This window comes from Aptenodytes forsteri, unplaced genomic scaffold (assembly GCF_000699145.1).
Source record: "Aptenodytes forsteri isolate BGI_AS27 unplaced genomic scaffold, ASM69914v1 Scaffold348, whole genome shotgun sequence".
Classification (NCBI taxonomy): Eukaryota; Metazoa; Chordata; class Aves; order Sphenisciformes; family Spheniscidae; genus Aptenodytes; species Aptenodytes forsteri.
Window position 1 is genome coordinate 160291 of NW_008794169.1, and position 13620 is coordinate 173910.

The 13620-nt window shown below is 37.7% G+C and overlaps 1 protein-coding gene across 3 annotated transcripts in view; it reads left to right on the top strand.

Moving 5' to 3' along the window:
• Positions 1 to 457: 457 nt before the first annotated feature.
• UBE3A (ubiquitin protein ligase E3A) overlaps positions 458 to 13620 on the top strand; it is a 51111-nt gene continuing 37948 nt past the window's right edge. For 2 of the 3 annotated variants that reach the window (XM_009281694.1, XM_009281718.2), the window contains exons 1-4: positions 458 to 544; positions 4884 to 4951; positions 12300 to 12446; positions 13064 to 13182. In XM_009281694.1, coding sequence (XP_009279969.1) covers positions 13163 to 13182 — 20 coding nt within the window. In that variant the 5' untranslated portion in view covers positions 458 to 544; positions 4884 to 4951; positions 12300 to 12446; positions 13064 to 13162. The remainder of the gene's footprint in view (positions 545 to 4883; positions 4952 to 12299; positions 12447 to 13063; positions 13183 to 13620) is intronic. The other variant, XM_009281702.2, reaches the window with a different exon arrangement.

The following is a 13620-nucleotide window of genomic DNA, read 5'->3' on the forward strand; positions in this document are numbered from 1 at the left end:
ACAAAGCAATGCTTCGGTAGCTATACCAGCTGGTGAGACATTTCTTCAAGAAAATAACCTCATAGGAGAAATATAAAAGAGATAAAATCAAATAATGTTGAGATCCAGGATTCATGTTTGGCAATGTAACATGTGAACAAATAGCACTTTAAATGGCTATTTTTGAATAGTTCCACCTTCTTGTGGCTAGGAGTGACAGAACTTACTGATGACAAAATAACTTACTGGTTGCAAAATTACATTATAAATTAAATATTAGCATAGTGTTCTGTCTCACAAATACTCTTATGAATTAATCTCTTAAAGGAAGCATTAACTACTTCTTACTTTTAATAGGTTGAGCCTGCTTCCCTGTATTATGCAAACTGCTGAATGGAGGAAGGGGGCGGAAGTCAGTCTTTACCGATACTCTTTCCGTTACCATCCTGCATGGTTCTTTACCCATGTTTTACAGGGTGGTGAAGAATTAGGAGAAGCTGCAGTTGTTCAGCTGAGTGGAACTAAATGGGTGGCTTCCCTCTGGACCCTCACTTCACTGTCTTAGGTAAGAGGGGTGACCTGCTTCTTTTGAAGCAACTTGCATTTCCTTAGAACAGAGATATATGTGTTTTAAGAGAAACTTCTAGTTAGCAAAGTTGAGGTTTGGACTCTTGGTTTTGGGGTTTTTTTTTGTAATCTGGTGGATTGAAAAGGATATTCACAGTATGCAGCTGTTCAAGACTTTTCATCAAAAAGCGTTACTCTTTACATCCATCCGAATAGCTTTAAAAACATGCTCTGTGTTCACATACTTTACTTTTGAGAATCATGCTTATCTTGTGTAGTATGTCAACAGTGGGACTGTACCTAGAGGTGAATTACAGTGGTGATGTTTTAGCACAAACTTGAACTGATGTACCGGTTGGCTGCTTGATATGGAGGGTGCTACTTTTTTTCACGTTCAATCCTTGTATGACATAATTTCAAAGCTGTGGCCTAAGTAACTGAGTAACACAAAATTTAAGTGTCTCAAATTGTAAGGTACAGTATCTCAGTTTGAAACCCAATGGAAATTTGGTCTTGGCGGGCCTTGCATCAACTGGTGGGATCAAAGCAGAAAATCGTGGAACCCATATTTGGGTTTGGTGGTTGTTGCATAATTGTCTGGCAGCGATTAGTCAGCATGGTTTGCTTTTCATTCTGGTGTCCTGTGAGGACTGCAGCAGGACTTCTGCTGTCTTGACCAAGCTAGAGTTCTAGGGGTGAAGCCTAGTTCTTCATCTTTCCTTCCTAGAGGAGACCATATCTTACTCCCTTTGGTGGACCCCTTTTTGGACTTGTTGATACTTCCTTGATAATCATTACACCAAAGAAATTGGTGAAATGAGGAGATTAGAATGACAAACACCCCCTCTCCCTTACCTTTAGGAGCTGTGTGCAGAGGAGGCACAAGAGCTGTCGGTAACATGTTGCCAAGCTTGCGCAGTGCTGAGAGATGCCAGACTTGTCCAGGCAGCCAGGCTCTGGCACTACTTGTGTACTCCTGCTCTGGTATGCTCTGTGGGACCCAGGTTGGAGCAGCTGCAGTTCAGCAGGCTTGGGGTGTTAGAGGGTGGTGGAGTGGCTCTTAAAGGAGCTGAACTTCTAAAATGGGCTGCGGGTCAAAATACTTCAGGAAATGCTGCCATAGTTGTAGATGAGTTTTTCTTTTGCATTATGGTTAGTCATGTGTTTGAGCCGATTACTTTAATGCTTAAAATATTTTCATTTTACGGTACCGTATTTTTCGTTGTCTTAAAAGGTATCAAAACTTTTACAAAGCTAGATAATACCGAAGAGGTCTATCACTACTTCAGAATTTCTATTTCCAATATGATGTTTTCATCTTTCTTGTTTGTATAGCCATATTCAGATAATTATTACTTTTTATTTCACAGTGAAATCTCATGTCCAAAGTCTTGGTGATGAACATTGTGGTGTAATATGTGTATATACCCTATTTTATTTTTAGAAAGTCCAGGGTATACTAGCATACATTGGCTGCAGTAGCAGCACCTAGATGTATTTCAGCTGTTATAGCAAAACTTGCCTATTGTGGATGATAGAAATACATACTTGCAGTCCACATAACCTGCAAGTCCCATGAGAGTTCAAGGACACGGGAGCTCTTAAGAGAGTGATCACTTCTGTGAAATATTGGTGTTTCTTGGTTGCAAAGGTTGAGCCCTTTACATTGTAAGGTGGTGATAAATACTCCATTTGCATGGTTCCTATGACCTGAGTATCTTATTGAAAGAAGGATGTTTGTAAATACTTGGTTTTTATTTGGCTAATGTTATTATATTAAGAATGTCAGTCATGGAAGAAAATTATTCTTATTTGAACTTATATATTTGAAATTGTGTGAGAGAATCTATAATATTAGGTAAAATACCTACCATTTTCTTTAGGGTAGTGCGCTCAGAATTTTTTCTTCTACTCCTGTCTTGTGACAGTTATTGAACAAAAAAAAAAAAGAAAAAAAAAAGGTGGAAAATGTTGTTTAAGCACCTGATAAAGGTGACTTCATGATGTCTTTCACCAAGCCAGACATGAGAGTTGCAAAGTATTTTTTGTAATTTATAATTCATTTCTTAAATGTTCTGCAGTTTTGTATGCTACAGTTTGGTTAATTCAGTAGTTTACCATCTTTGTTAATATCATTCAGTGTGCCTTGAAGTCTGTTTTTCTTATTGAAAATGTATGACATAGTTGTAAAAAAGCAGCTCTTTTGGCTCTGGTCATGGAACAGATCAAGATTTCTTTGTTGAGTGGAAGCAATAGTGGTAGCCATGCTTTTAGTCACATTTGCCATTTGCGTTTTTTTTAGGCAGATGTGGCTTAATGCTAATTAATAAGTATACTAAAGGTGAATGTTGAAGCACATCTGACTTCATGAAATTATTTTCATTCCTTTTAGACAAGCATTACAGATTCCATATTTAATTTTGTTATTGTTCATGTAGCCTTTGAGCAAATTTTTTTTAGTAGACTGCTGAACTTCTGCTCTGCCTTGGTGGTAGCTGGTGGGGGGAGATTGAGGAAAGAGAATTGGAAGTCCAGGAGCTTCGGTTTTGTGCTGTTGGAATTAGTTACTCTGCTGCTAGCTACTTGTTATTAAGCAAATCCCCTGTCTCCATCTCCTCCACTGTGGTCCTCTTTCTTCTGTAAATTGTACTGTCTTAAATGACATAGCTTCAGTTATGTTGGGAACCTTTGTTTTCTTTTCTCCTATTGCTGGGCAATAATCATAAGATCCCTGATAGATGTATTTGTGATACTTTTTCATGCTGTACTTTGTGCTCTGCTCGTACTCTGTGCACACTGAAAGTTGGTGCTTTTGTACCTTAGAGGAGAGTGAGTGAATTTTATGTAGATGACATTGGTCTGTGTGTGTACGTGAACAAATATACATTGGCGTTTAAGCCAGAAGTCCTGTGATACAAAGTGTGAAAATACTGGTCACATTTGTCAGAATACTTTTAACTGAGTTTGCCTAATGGCGTCACAGTGAATGAAGAATTATTCTTTAATAGAATATAAGATGGATATTCTGGATTTCTGCTGTTGGTATGGAGTGGAAGTGCCACCTCTGAACAGGAAAATCTCATATTGTTCAGATAAATTCTTTTTTTTCTTCTGAATGGTAGTAAAGCTTTATTGACACAGTTGCACAACGTTAACTCATTAATCCTAAGTGTACATAAATCCACATAATTATAATTGTTGAGATAACAATCTTGTTTCATGAAACAGGTAGGGTGCCCTATTTAACTTTTTTCTTTAAATACAAAAAATTGTGTACAAACTGTTAGTGCTGTAGAGCTTTACTGGCATGACTGTGTCAGTCCAGGATCACCCCATTTCACATCCCTGATAAAGAATTGGGCCTTTGGTACTGGATGGGTTCTCTCTGGTTTGACATCTTTTAAGACAAACCTGAATGTACTCTTAAGGTAACCAGATCAGGGTTTCCTTTGTGGGAATTCTGATCTATATTGGAGATGAGCCTAAATCAGCTGCATTGGATTTGTTTGTTCTTAATAGAGTTTTAGAACCAAGAAATTAAGTATTAAATCTTCACAGTACTAAAAATGTGATACTCTGTGCCAAATGAGTAACTTTTTGGAAAGTAATTATTAGATTTCTTTAGTTATATGCCTATACGCCTGTTTCCGTCACTTTTTCCCCTGAAATTGGTTGTGCTTTTAGGTGTTTGTTGAAAATGTTTGGAGTATATTTTAGTCATGCATCCCTTGTTAATTATAGCTTCCCTGAAAATGGACAATTTCTAGAAAAGCTTATCAAACTCCAGCAGTTTTGTGCAGCTAGGACAAAGATGTTCTATCTGTGACTTCTTTTGAGTGTTGGTTTTTTTTTCTTATTGTAAATACCAATTCTTAAAAAAAAAAAAGGGGGGTGGGAAGGAGAAACCTTGCCAGAATCTTCCAGAAGAAGGAAATGGATACTTGTAATGAACTGGATGAATGGAATTGTAAAACTCTATTGCATCACTAGAGAGGAAAGAATAAGGAACGTTGTTTCTATGGACTTTCTGCTTTTGTAGTTTCCCTAACATACTAAGTATTTTCTGTTGTGTTTTTTATGGGAAGTATGATTTGGGAAGTCATACGATTTAGGTAGTCCTCTGAGGAGCAGGGAGTTGGACTCGATCCTTATGGGTCCCTTCCAACTTGCGATATTCTGTGATTCTATTCTACGATTCTATATATATATTTCCTTTAGTTGCAAACTTCTGATTAACTGAATGGCCATTCTTGAATGTATCGTTCTGAAGTTGCATTGAGTTTCAGATTGCTATGGAGCATAGTGCAAAAACTGAAATGTAATGTTTTGCATTATAGGTACAAGAACTGTAGAAGTCCACTTTAGAATTTGAAAGAACAAGTTTCTGCAGCTCTGGAAAGATATGGTATGTTTATATTTTCACTTATATTGTGTGTATGCTAATAATCATAATAAATATTTATACTTTTGTTCCCTGGTTTTAAAAAAAAGTTGAAAATAAATTCAGGAAGAAACACACACGCACTCTCTCTTTTCCCATATTTTTTTGACTGTGATGTCTATTACTTAGGCATAGTTCTCTAGAAAACTGAATTACTTGGTTTTTCTTGGAGAAAATAAATACTGATGATACAACATTGGTGAATCCCCTTTTGATTTGTTTTACAAGCTCAGCATCACACTGCTACCATCCATCTATTTCTCCATGGATTGGATAAGAGTCAGTGCTGTTTCTGAAAGATTTTTTTCCTTGCTGCTGAGCATATTTATAGTGAGGCTTGTACAGTTTTTAGGTATGACTTGCAAAGTAAGTTCAGAACTACTAGAAAACTTAAGAAAACCTCAGTGTAAGTCAAATTTGTAAATTGGAATGTTAGGAAATACAGAAATGTATCTTCGGTAGCAGTGCTAACATGAGCCCATGGCACATAGTGTCTCTTTTTGTCTAGGGTCTTAAATGTCCAGCCAGCTTGAAAATATGTACATGCATTACAGCAGGGTTGGAACCTTAACTTGTAGTTATTTTAATTTCCATTTTCTAACTTTATTCTGGTGTAGTCCAGTGGAGATACCTGGTAGTATGGAATAACTGCACCACTCTGTAGTGTCTCAAGTCCCGTAGTTCTGCAACTTGGTACATAGGGAATTTTTGAAACTTTCTGCATTGCTGCATTCAGAATAACAATTATTGTTTAAGTACATTTTTCTACCATATTAAATAGGTCTGTTAATGCATATATAAAATTGTAAGTAGTTACTTCAACAACTACATCTAAGCTGTGTGTGTACTTTCTTTTTTAACCACTTAAAATGTGGGGAAGAACTTGGTAACTGCTGATACAAGTTTTATACCCTGTGTGTTTGTCTAGATTTTTCTTTTGAAGATACTTAACATAAGAACATCTTTAAAGTTTTGAAATCTCAACCTTGCAGAAGGGTTGTTGGGTGTCTTTTTTTTTCTTAAGTTCTGTTTCGTAGGAAGCTATAGACAGGAGCTAAAATGATTCATTCTAAGCTGAAATTTTAAATATAGTGTGTGCTAATTAAAAACTGTAAATCTCTTATAAAGCCATAATGTTACATTATCACAATCCAGATGTTCCTGAGAGAATTGTATAGATTGGTCCTTTACTCTAGCAGGCATCTGGCAGGTAGTATATATTCATTTTTGCACCCACAGCACCACTGGGACCACCCACCTGCTTCTTGCTCTCCAGTTTCAATACCAGTTGTGTGTATGATGGCTCTTCTTCAAACCTAAGCTGTTATTTCTTTATTGCCATTATTTCTGCTGGCTGCTTTTTTCTGAATGTTTAACTGCTTGCCACTGTATGTATGCGTAGAGTCTTTGTGATGGTATGTGCTTCATAAATTGATGAACAAGAATTCCCCTCTGATCCTCCGCAACTTGAGTAATTAATACTAATGGAACATCAGAAAAGCTGAATAATATGCTACAGAATTGCATGATTGCTTGGGCTTAATACGAACTATATATAAACAAATATGCTGGTGACACTGGAGAACTTGGTGAACAGAAAGGTACTTTACATGGAAGGCTGCATGGAATATGGATGGCAAAAGACAGCAAAATAACAAAGCATAAGCAAAAGGACAGATGGAATAAAAGTTTAAATATTAAAGCTAAAGTGAAGCTTGTAAAACTTACCCATTTGGAAAATAACTTAATGTGATACCTAGCCAGTAAAAGGAGAGCTACTAAAAGAAATTTAAGTAGATGATTGGATTTCACCTCCTGATGTAGGAGGGGCTTTCCATTCATAACTGTATATCATTTTGGAGGGAGCCTGAGGTAGCAGGCATAACTGAGAGAAACAAATGGTTCTGCTGCAAAAAATGAGTGTGTGTAGTAGAAGAAAAATCAGCTATGGTCAAAGTGAAAAATGAAGAAGCTAAAGATAATTTCAGGTGTTTCCCTCTTTTACAAAGGTGAATAAGGTACATCTATGATGTTACTGAAATATCAAACCAAAAACAAATGTTGAAGGGAAAATCTAGTATCCAGAGTTGCGCGGGCAGTTGTAGAAGATGAGAATAACACACAGGCCTTTAGCTTTGGGGTGGGGGGAGCGAATGGGAGCAAACACCAGACCTTTTTCTGTTACTATGTGATTTGTGGAGTATTGACATCAAAGCAAAGTATAGATTTATATAAAAGCTATAATATCTGTATAGTTGATCTCTGTATATTGAGATGCACTAAATTCTACCTTTATTAAACTCAGTAAGTTGTGTTTTTACTGAAATGTAAATTCCAGAATGGCACCAGCTTTAATTTGAAGATTCAGATCCCCACCCCAAATAATTTATTCAAGTGTTAATTGTCCTTGCTATCCTGCATGCTTGTGTTCCTACTCTAATTTGAGTTTGTCAGCCTTCAGTTTCTAGTCATGTGGGGGTTTTATATGCTTTCTTTTAATTGGAGGATCTCTTTCATGTATTCTTTCTGTGCTATGAGAGGACTTAGTTTCTTCCAGTATCCATATTGATTAGCTTGGTTAACTTTGAACTCTTTCCATTATCTAATCACAAGGCACTTTCTCCTATCTTCATGCTGTCTTTGTGGCTCTTTTCTGCTACTTCTGGAACACTTTTGAAGAATATTGAATAATTGGAGAACTGGGCTCAAGTTTTGTACATGTCTGAAGTACTTCGTGCAGATGAACAGACACCTTTCCAGGAACCCTTCATGAGTCATACCTGTTGTCCTAGCTGTAATACTGGGAGCATGTGTGTGTTCGCTCATCAGTTGTGGCTGCCTTAGTCACTTTAGGTTGGCATTTTCCAGGATAGAACCCAATTCTTTTGGTCTTCTAACTATGTGATTTTGTATTTGTTGTTATTAGTTGGATGGTTTCGTTTGCCAGGCAGTGGAAGAAAATTCGTATAGATGCCTTGTTACTGTTTTTTTGCAGCACCATTAGCATTTATGTAATGAGGTTTTATTAGTGGCTGTTTTATTTTACTTTAGGACCATTGATGATTTGACCTGCTATTAATTGCATGAAGAAAACTTCTGGAATCTTACATCTTTTCATGTTTTCTGTGTTGGAAGCAGCATGCAGGCAACAAAAGCAATTGATGTTTCCAACCTTATCAGGAAATTAAAAGTCTCAAGCATACCTATTACTTTTTTTTTTTCCTGCAAGTGACAGTTAAGATTGAACTCAGGGATTTGGTGAATATTCTACAACTTCCTCCAGGCCATTTGGTGAATCAATCTCAAGTTATAAAAGGCCAGTTTGCCTATTAGTTGACACTTCCTTTTTTGAAGTAGTAAGCTAGCTAGGGTAGTTCCGAGGGCACCTTTTACTGTATAGATGATGACTGTCCGTTTCATCATGGTACTCAGTTATTCTGGAAATGTATCAAATTTGAGAAGAGCATTCATTCTTGGGGGGTTCAGAGGGATTCTTCAGAAAACATACAAAAGCTGTCTTTAGTTGTATCTTGAGAGATGGTTATTTTTAATTAAGCAACTCAAGTTCTGTCACTAGAAGGTAAGGAAGGTCATGGTACTTCTTTTGTACAGGTGAATCACCCCCATTTTCATTAGATCATCTGTCAAAAAGAGAATCTTAAAAAAAAAAATTTGGATCAAAGATTGCTTGGGTGGAAACTTAAATTCTTTTGTAAAGGAAACTTAAATTCTTAAAAATGCCACCTCCCTGGGCACCCATCACTCAGTAAAGTCAGTAAGAAGTCATAGTTTAAATAAGAAAAGTGTTCCTTCACTCGGGGATCTTCCTAGACCTCAGATACTGGGTGTCAGCTGCCAGCTAGCTGTGCTGTCACAGAAACTGAACATCTCTACACCAGGTAACATAAGGAAAGTAATAGGTATAGGAAATCTATGTAAGTGACAACTTTCCATTAAATGGTTTGTAGCTGGAAGTTTTTTGGCTTTATTTTTGATTGCTGGCAAATAGGTACTTATGTTCTCCATGGTGTGGCTTTAGGTTCTGTGTTTTGAAACTGGGGGCCACTTCTTGGCTCATGTTTGTGATTCCAGACTTTCAAGATTAAATGAAATGTGCAAAGAGAAGATCTCATCCAACAAACCAACAAAGTTGGTTTTCAGACCCTTTTTATGCAGCTGAACTTGGTTTCTGACTTCTTGTTCTTTCACTGATTTATTATTTATTTCCTCCCTCTTTTTCAGTTGATAGGGGAACATTATTTTCAGAAAATCTGCACTTTTGTTACCTTGGAGAAATGGGTGTAGTCTCAAAATACTGCATAAACATAGTTTATCCTGTTCGCTCTCAATGAGTGCTACTCCATGCTATACAGGGTTCTTTAGATACATGGTTTGAAGGCATGGATCTTGTTATTGTCTTGCTAATTATAACAGGGGTTGCTGCAGCCCTGGTTGAATCTACCTCTTGTAAATAGTCACTAGGCAAATGTAGATGTGTCTGTACTGGAGCCTGCCCAGTCCCAAAGAGCCTCTAGTGGCCGTCTTGGGTTTCTCAGACATACTCCACAGGCACAAACTGTGTTTGATACCTTCAGCTGCTCTGTGTGTCTGTGAAAGCCTAAACTGTAAGCCACGCTAATCATGACAGTGAAGAACGGAGAAGCCTGTTTGAGTAACTCTGCTCTAAGAATAAATACTTGTTTTGGGGCTGCTGTTGCAGGGTCCTACCTTCTAGAAGGTAAGTTACATCCAGAGATATTTTGTAAAGGAATTCCCATGACAGAAAAGCAGCTGGTTTAGGTCAGTTTCCTATTCTTCATAATCCTCTTTTCCAAGATGCTAGTCTATTCATCAGTGTGGTTTCCCTTTCCTGATCAAGTAGTGTCCTTTGACTGTCTTACCGTATTTTTTTTTCTGCCTTTTTTGGATCCAGCAGTCAAAATGTCCTTTGTTCAAACTAGACTCAGAATAAGGGATCTTTGATGGTAGTCTCCTTCACCACCCACCCCATGTTTCAACATGCTGGACTCTTTGCCAGCAGACAGTACTCTGCTGATGCATGAATGAGTAAGGTTTTAGAAAAATGAATTCTTTCATCTGTGCTAGGGAATCCTTGCCAATCATACTCTGTCCCACAGGAGTGGCAGCAAGGATAGGTGGGGAAGATAGGACAAGAAGGAGGTAGAAGGGAAAATGATTCATTAAGATTTCTTGCATCTGGATTGTTAAAAAGGAGCACAAGATTTTTAGACCCCAGTACAGTAAATCTTGTTTTAAGGTATGTTGTACCAGATTAGAAATGCTGCAACTACCTGATTCAAAGCTCTGATCCACAATAAATTCAATTTGTAGATACAAATTTCACTACAAAACTTAGATGAGTTAACCTCAACTCGATGAGATTCATGCCAGTTTGGATACTGCCTCTCTTCACAGAGCTGCTGCAGATACTATGTTCGGTGGTGTGGTAAATCTGACTAACAGAGTTGGATCTGTGTCAGGCCTGGGCACAAACTTGTCTTGGCCATGATAGTGGAGCTGCCACCTCAGTGCGTATTCTTTAACATTCCAAAATCTGATGTTTTTTTAATCCAGCACCAACACTTCATGTGTTCCTTCACTGTTGACAATCGTGTTCATGACCTCTCTCCTCCCATATGAAACAGCCTGAGGAAAAACCTGTTTTACTAGGGCTGCTGTCAGCCTGTTGTTCTAACATGCTTCCATTTGAATGGAAGACTACTGTAATTAGCTTTTGCCCATGGTCTGGGTGATATAGGACACAAGTCTAGGTAGGGAGTGATTGATTCGGCACACTCCAGAACATGAGCTGGTACTTCCAGCAGTCAGACAGAATGCAGGTTTCCCAACCAACGAGGCATTAGAGATTACACCACTGTCCTCTTTGACCAGCATACTAAAAGTTACTTGGGCAAAGAGCTACAAGGGGGTTTAATTTCTAAATGCATTTTTGCAGAGCCATTTCACATCAGTTCAGGAAGCAGCAAGAATTTAGAATTAACTTTAGAAGAAAACACTGCCTTAGAATAGGCATCTGTTTCTTTAAAGCTAAGGCTTGCCTGAAAGTGGACATTGTCAGGTCTTAAACAATCAAAATGCCATAAGCAGTGTTTTAAGGCTGCTTAACTTTTTCTTAGTTTTGCATCAGCATCATGGGTTTTGCTGTTTGCTTTTCTGCACAGCTGATGGACAGCAAACATTAATTTGAAAATCTTCACCCTGTTTGTCATTTAATGTTGATAGATGAGGAACCTTTCCAACTGACTTTTATTCATTGTGCTGTGTTCCTGGCATTGACTCAGTTAAACTTTCAGAATTTAGACCTGTAAAACATAGGTACTAGAAAACCTCTGTTTTGTTTCGGAGGTTTTCAGTAGCCTGCTTTTTCGCTTTCCTTATGTCAACTGCACTTGTGTTTAGATGAGAAGACTCAAATATTACTGATGCTAAAATAATTAAATGGCACTTTTCCTACCTCAAGGAATGTACGCGATAAACCTAATAAGCATCTTTCTGAAACTAACACAAATTTTGTTCCGTTGCAGAGTTTGTAGCAGAATGGCAAATTGTAGTAGAACGGCAAAAATCAGCAGCTTTTCTGACAAACTTTAGAAAATCATGGGCCTTGCTTACTGATCAGTGATTTCATATCTCTGACAAGTCAACAGATACAAATTAGCATTGAGAATGCTTGATTGCTCATCGAACCTAAGACCTTACTGAAAGACTCTTGTAATAGGTTGGACTGAAGCACAAAAGCTTTCTTTACTGAAACATTTGAAGCTGTCTGATGTGCTCTCTTAGTATTTGCACCAGATTGTTATGACTGCAGGTGTTGCAGAGAGCTGCGGGTGTGCCCTCAATAGCTTGCTAGCCTTTGTGCACCTTGCTTCTGTATGAGGCTTCTGCTGCATGGCAACCTACAAATGTGGGGTTTCATCTGGGTTAGAGCCACAGGAATAAACTTCTCGGATACTGTACAGAGGTCTGTCTTTATAGCTACCAGCTGTTTAGAGAAAGTAAGATAACTATTTACTAAATACAGTAATAACATTTCAATTTTAATCAAAACTTTATATTAACAGAAAGTGAATAATGCTGTTTGTGATGTGACCCTCCATCAGAGGCCTTTTTTCTTTACAATCTTTGTCCAGTGCACCTAGAAGCTTGGGTGGGAGAGAGAATGGGGTGAATTGAGCGTTGAGAGTTATGTTTGGAAATATTTTATCAGTTAACTTTAGTTTAGAGTAGATAATAGCAGTAGGTAAGAGACTAACTGGTTCCTTTTCAGCCATGGAAGTAATCAGCTGGGGTGGTCCCAGGGCGCTCTGGGCACGAGTATTGCTGAGTGATCATTGGCTGCCACCTGCGTGACAAAGTAAAGGACCAACCCTTCAATTTATACCGGTGGAGCCAGATCACGGGAAACAATTGACAGGTAAAATACACTTTTGAAAATTTAAGGGAGAGGAGAGAGTACATGTGGCATAAATGGAGCAAAGAACCTAAAAGATTGGCCACAGATAGCCAAGGTTGCTCCTCTGAAACTTTTACATAGCTTTAGCTTACTTCATTTTGGGGAGAGGCACACAGCAAAGCACAAGTTATATATTGCTCCCCTGGGAACACAGAGCCTCTTTAGGAACCAGTATTAATTGAGTTGTAGCAGGGAAAACAACTAATGGAATTTTATTGTACTTAGAAATTACAGTTCATATTTATGCACATGCTTCCAGATCTTTGAATGCTTGTTGTCTTGACATTGGGTGCTTTCCACTGGTCCAAGAGATGGGCTTTGGTTTGGTTTTTTTAGAGAGGCTAAAAATAAGTTGATAAATTTTCAAGTTTACCAGTTGAGTGTACTGTAGTGAGTTACTCTAGAAGTCTTAGAATGCCATTCAAAAATGAACTAATTTTTGTGCAGTAGGTCTTAAATCTCACAGATAAAACAATGCTTAGCATCAATATTTTTCTTCTGGTTTATGTTTTTTATTTAGTGGACTGGCTGAAAATAATTTGTAAGGACTTTTAACTAAATTATTTTTACTTATTTAGAGTTGTCAAGCTTATGCTTAGCCCAGCGTGATACAGGACTGGTGTGACAACTCATTTTTAATCAGTGACTCAAAATTGTGATCACCCTGATGTCACCGAATGGCCACAGCTTGTAAAAGGTAAGCATAAAGCGTGTTGTTTCTCAGGATCATTTTTAGTATAATGGTTATTTTGAAAGTACTTCATTTGTATGGCTTGAAGTTAGTTTTTTTTAATAGTATTAATGTATATTGTTTGTTTAAGATAAGTCACCTGGCAAAGTTGACTTACCCTCTTGCTCAGAGTGATTTCAAAGCTCACTTAGCTTGTCCCTGACTGCTTTTTAAAATATGAGCACTGTGGTGCTCCGTGGTATCCCTCTTAAGAGCAATACTATCATTTAAAAGTCTCTGGTGGTTTTTACTGTCATACTGAAATTCTGTATAAATTGTTCAGCATACCTGTTTAAGCAATTTGTTCAATTTTTTTAAAGTATTTGTCCAGGAGGCTTGATGATGTTAAAAATTGTAGGCTTGCATACCTTTACTTTTCTCTCCTAGGGTGGTACAGTGGAGGTA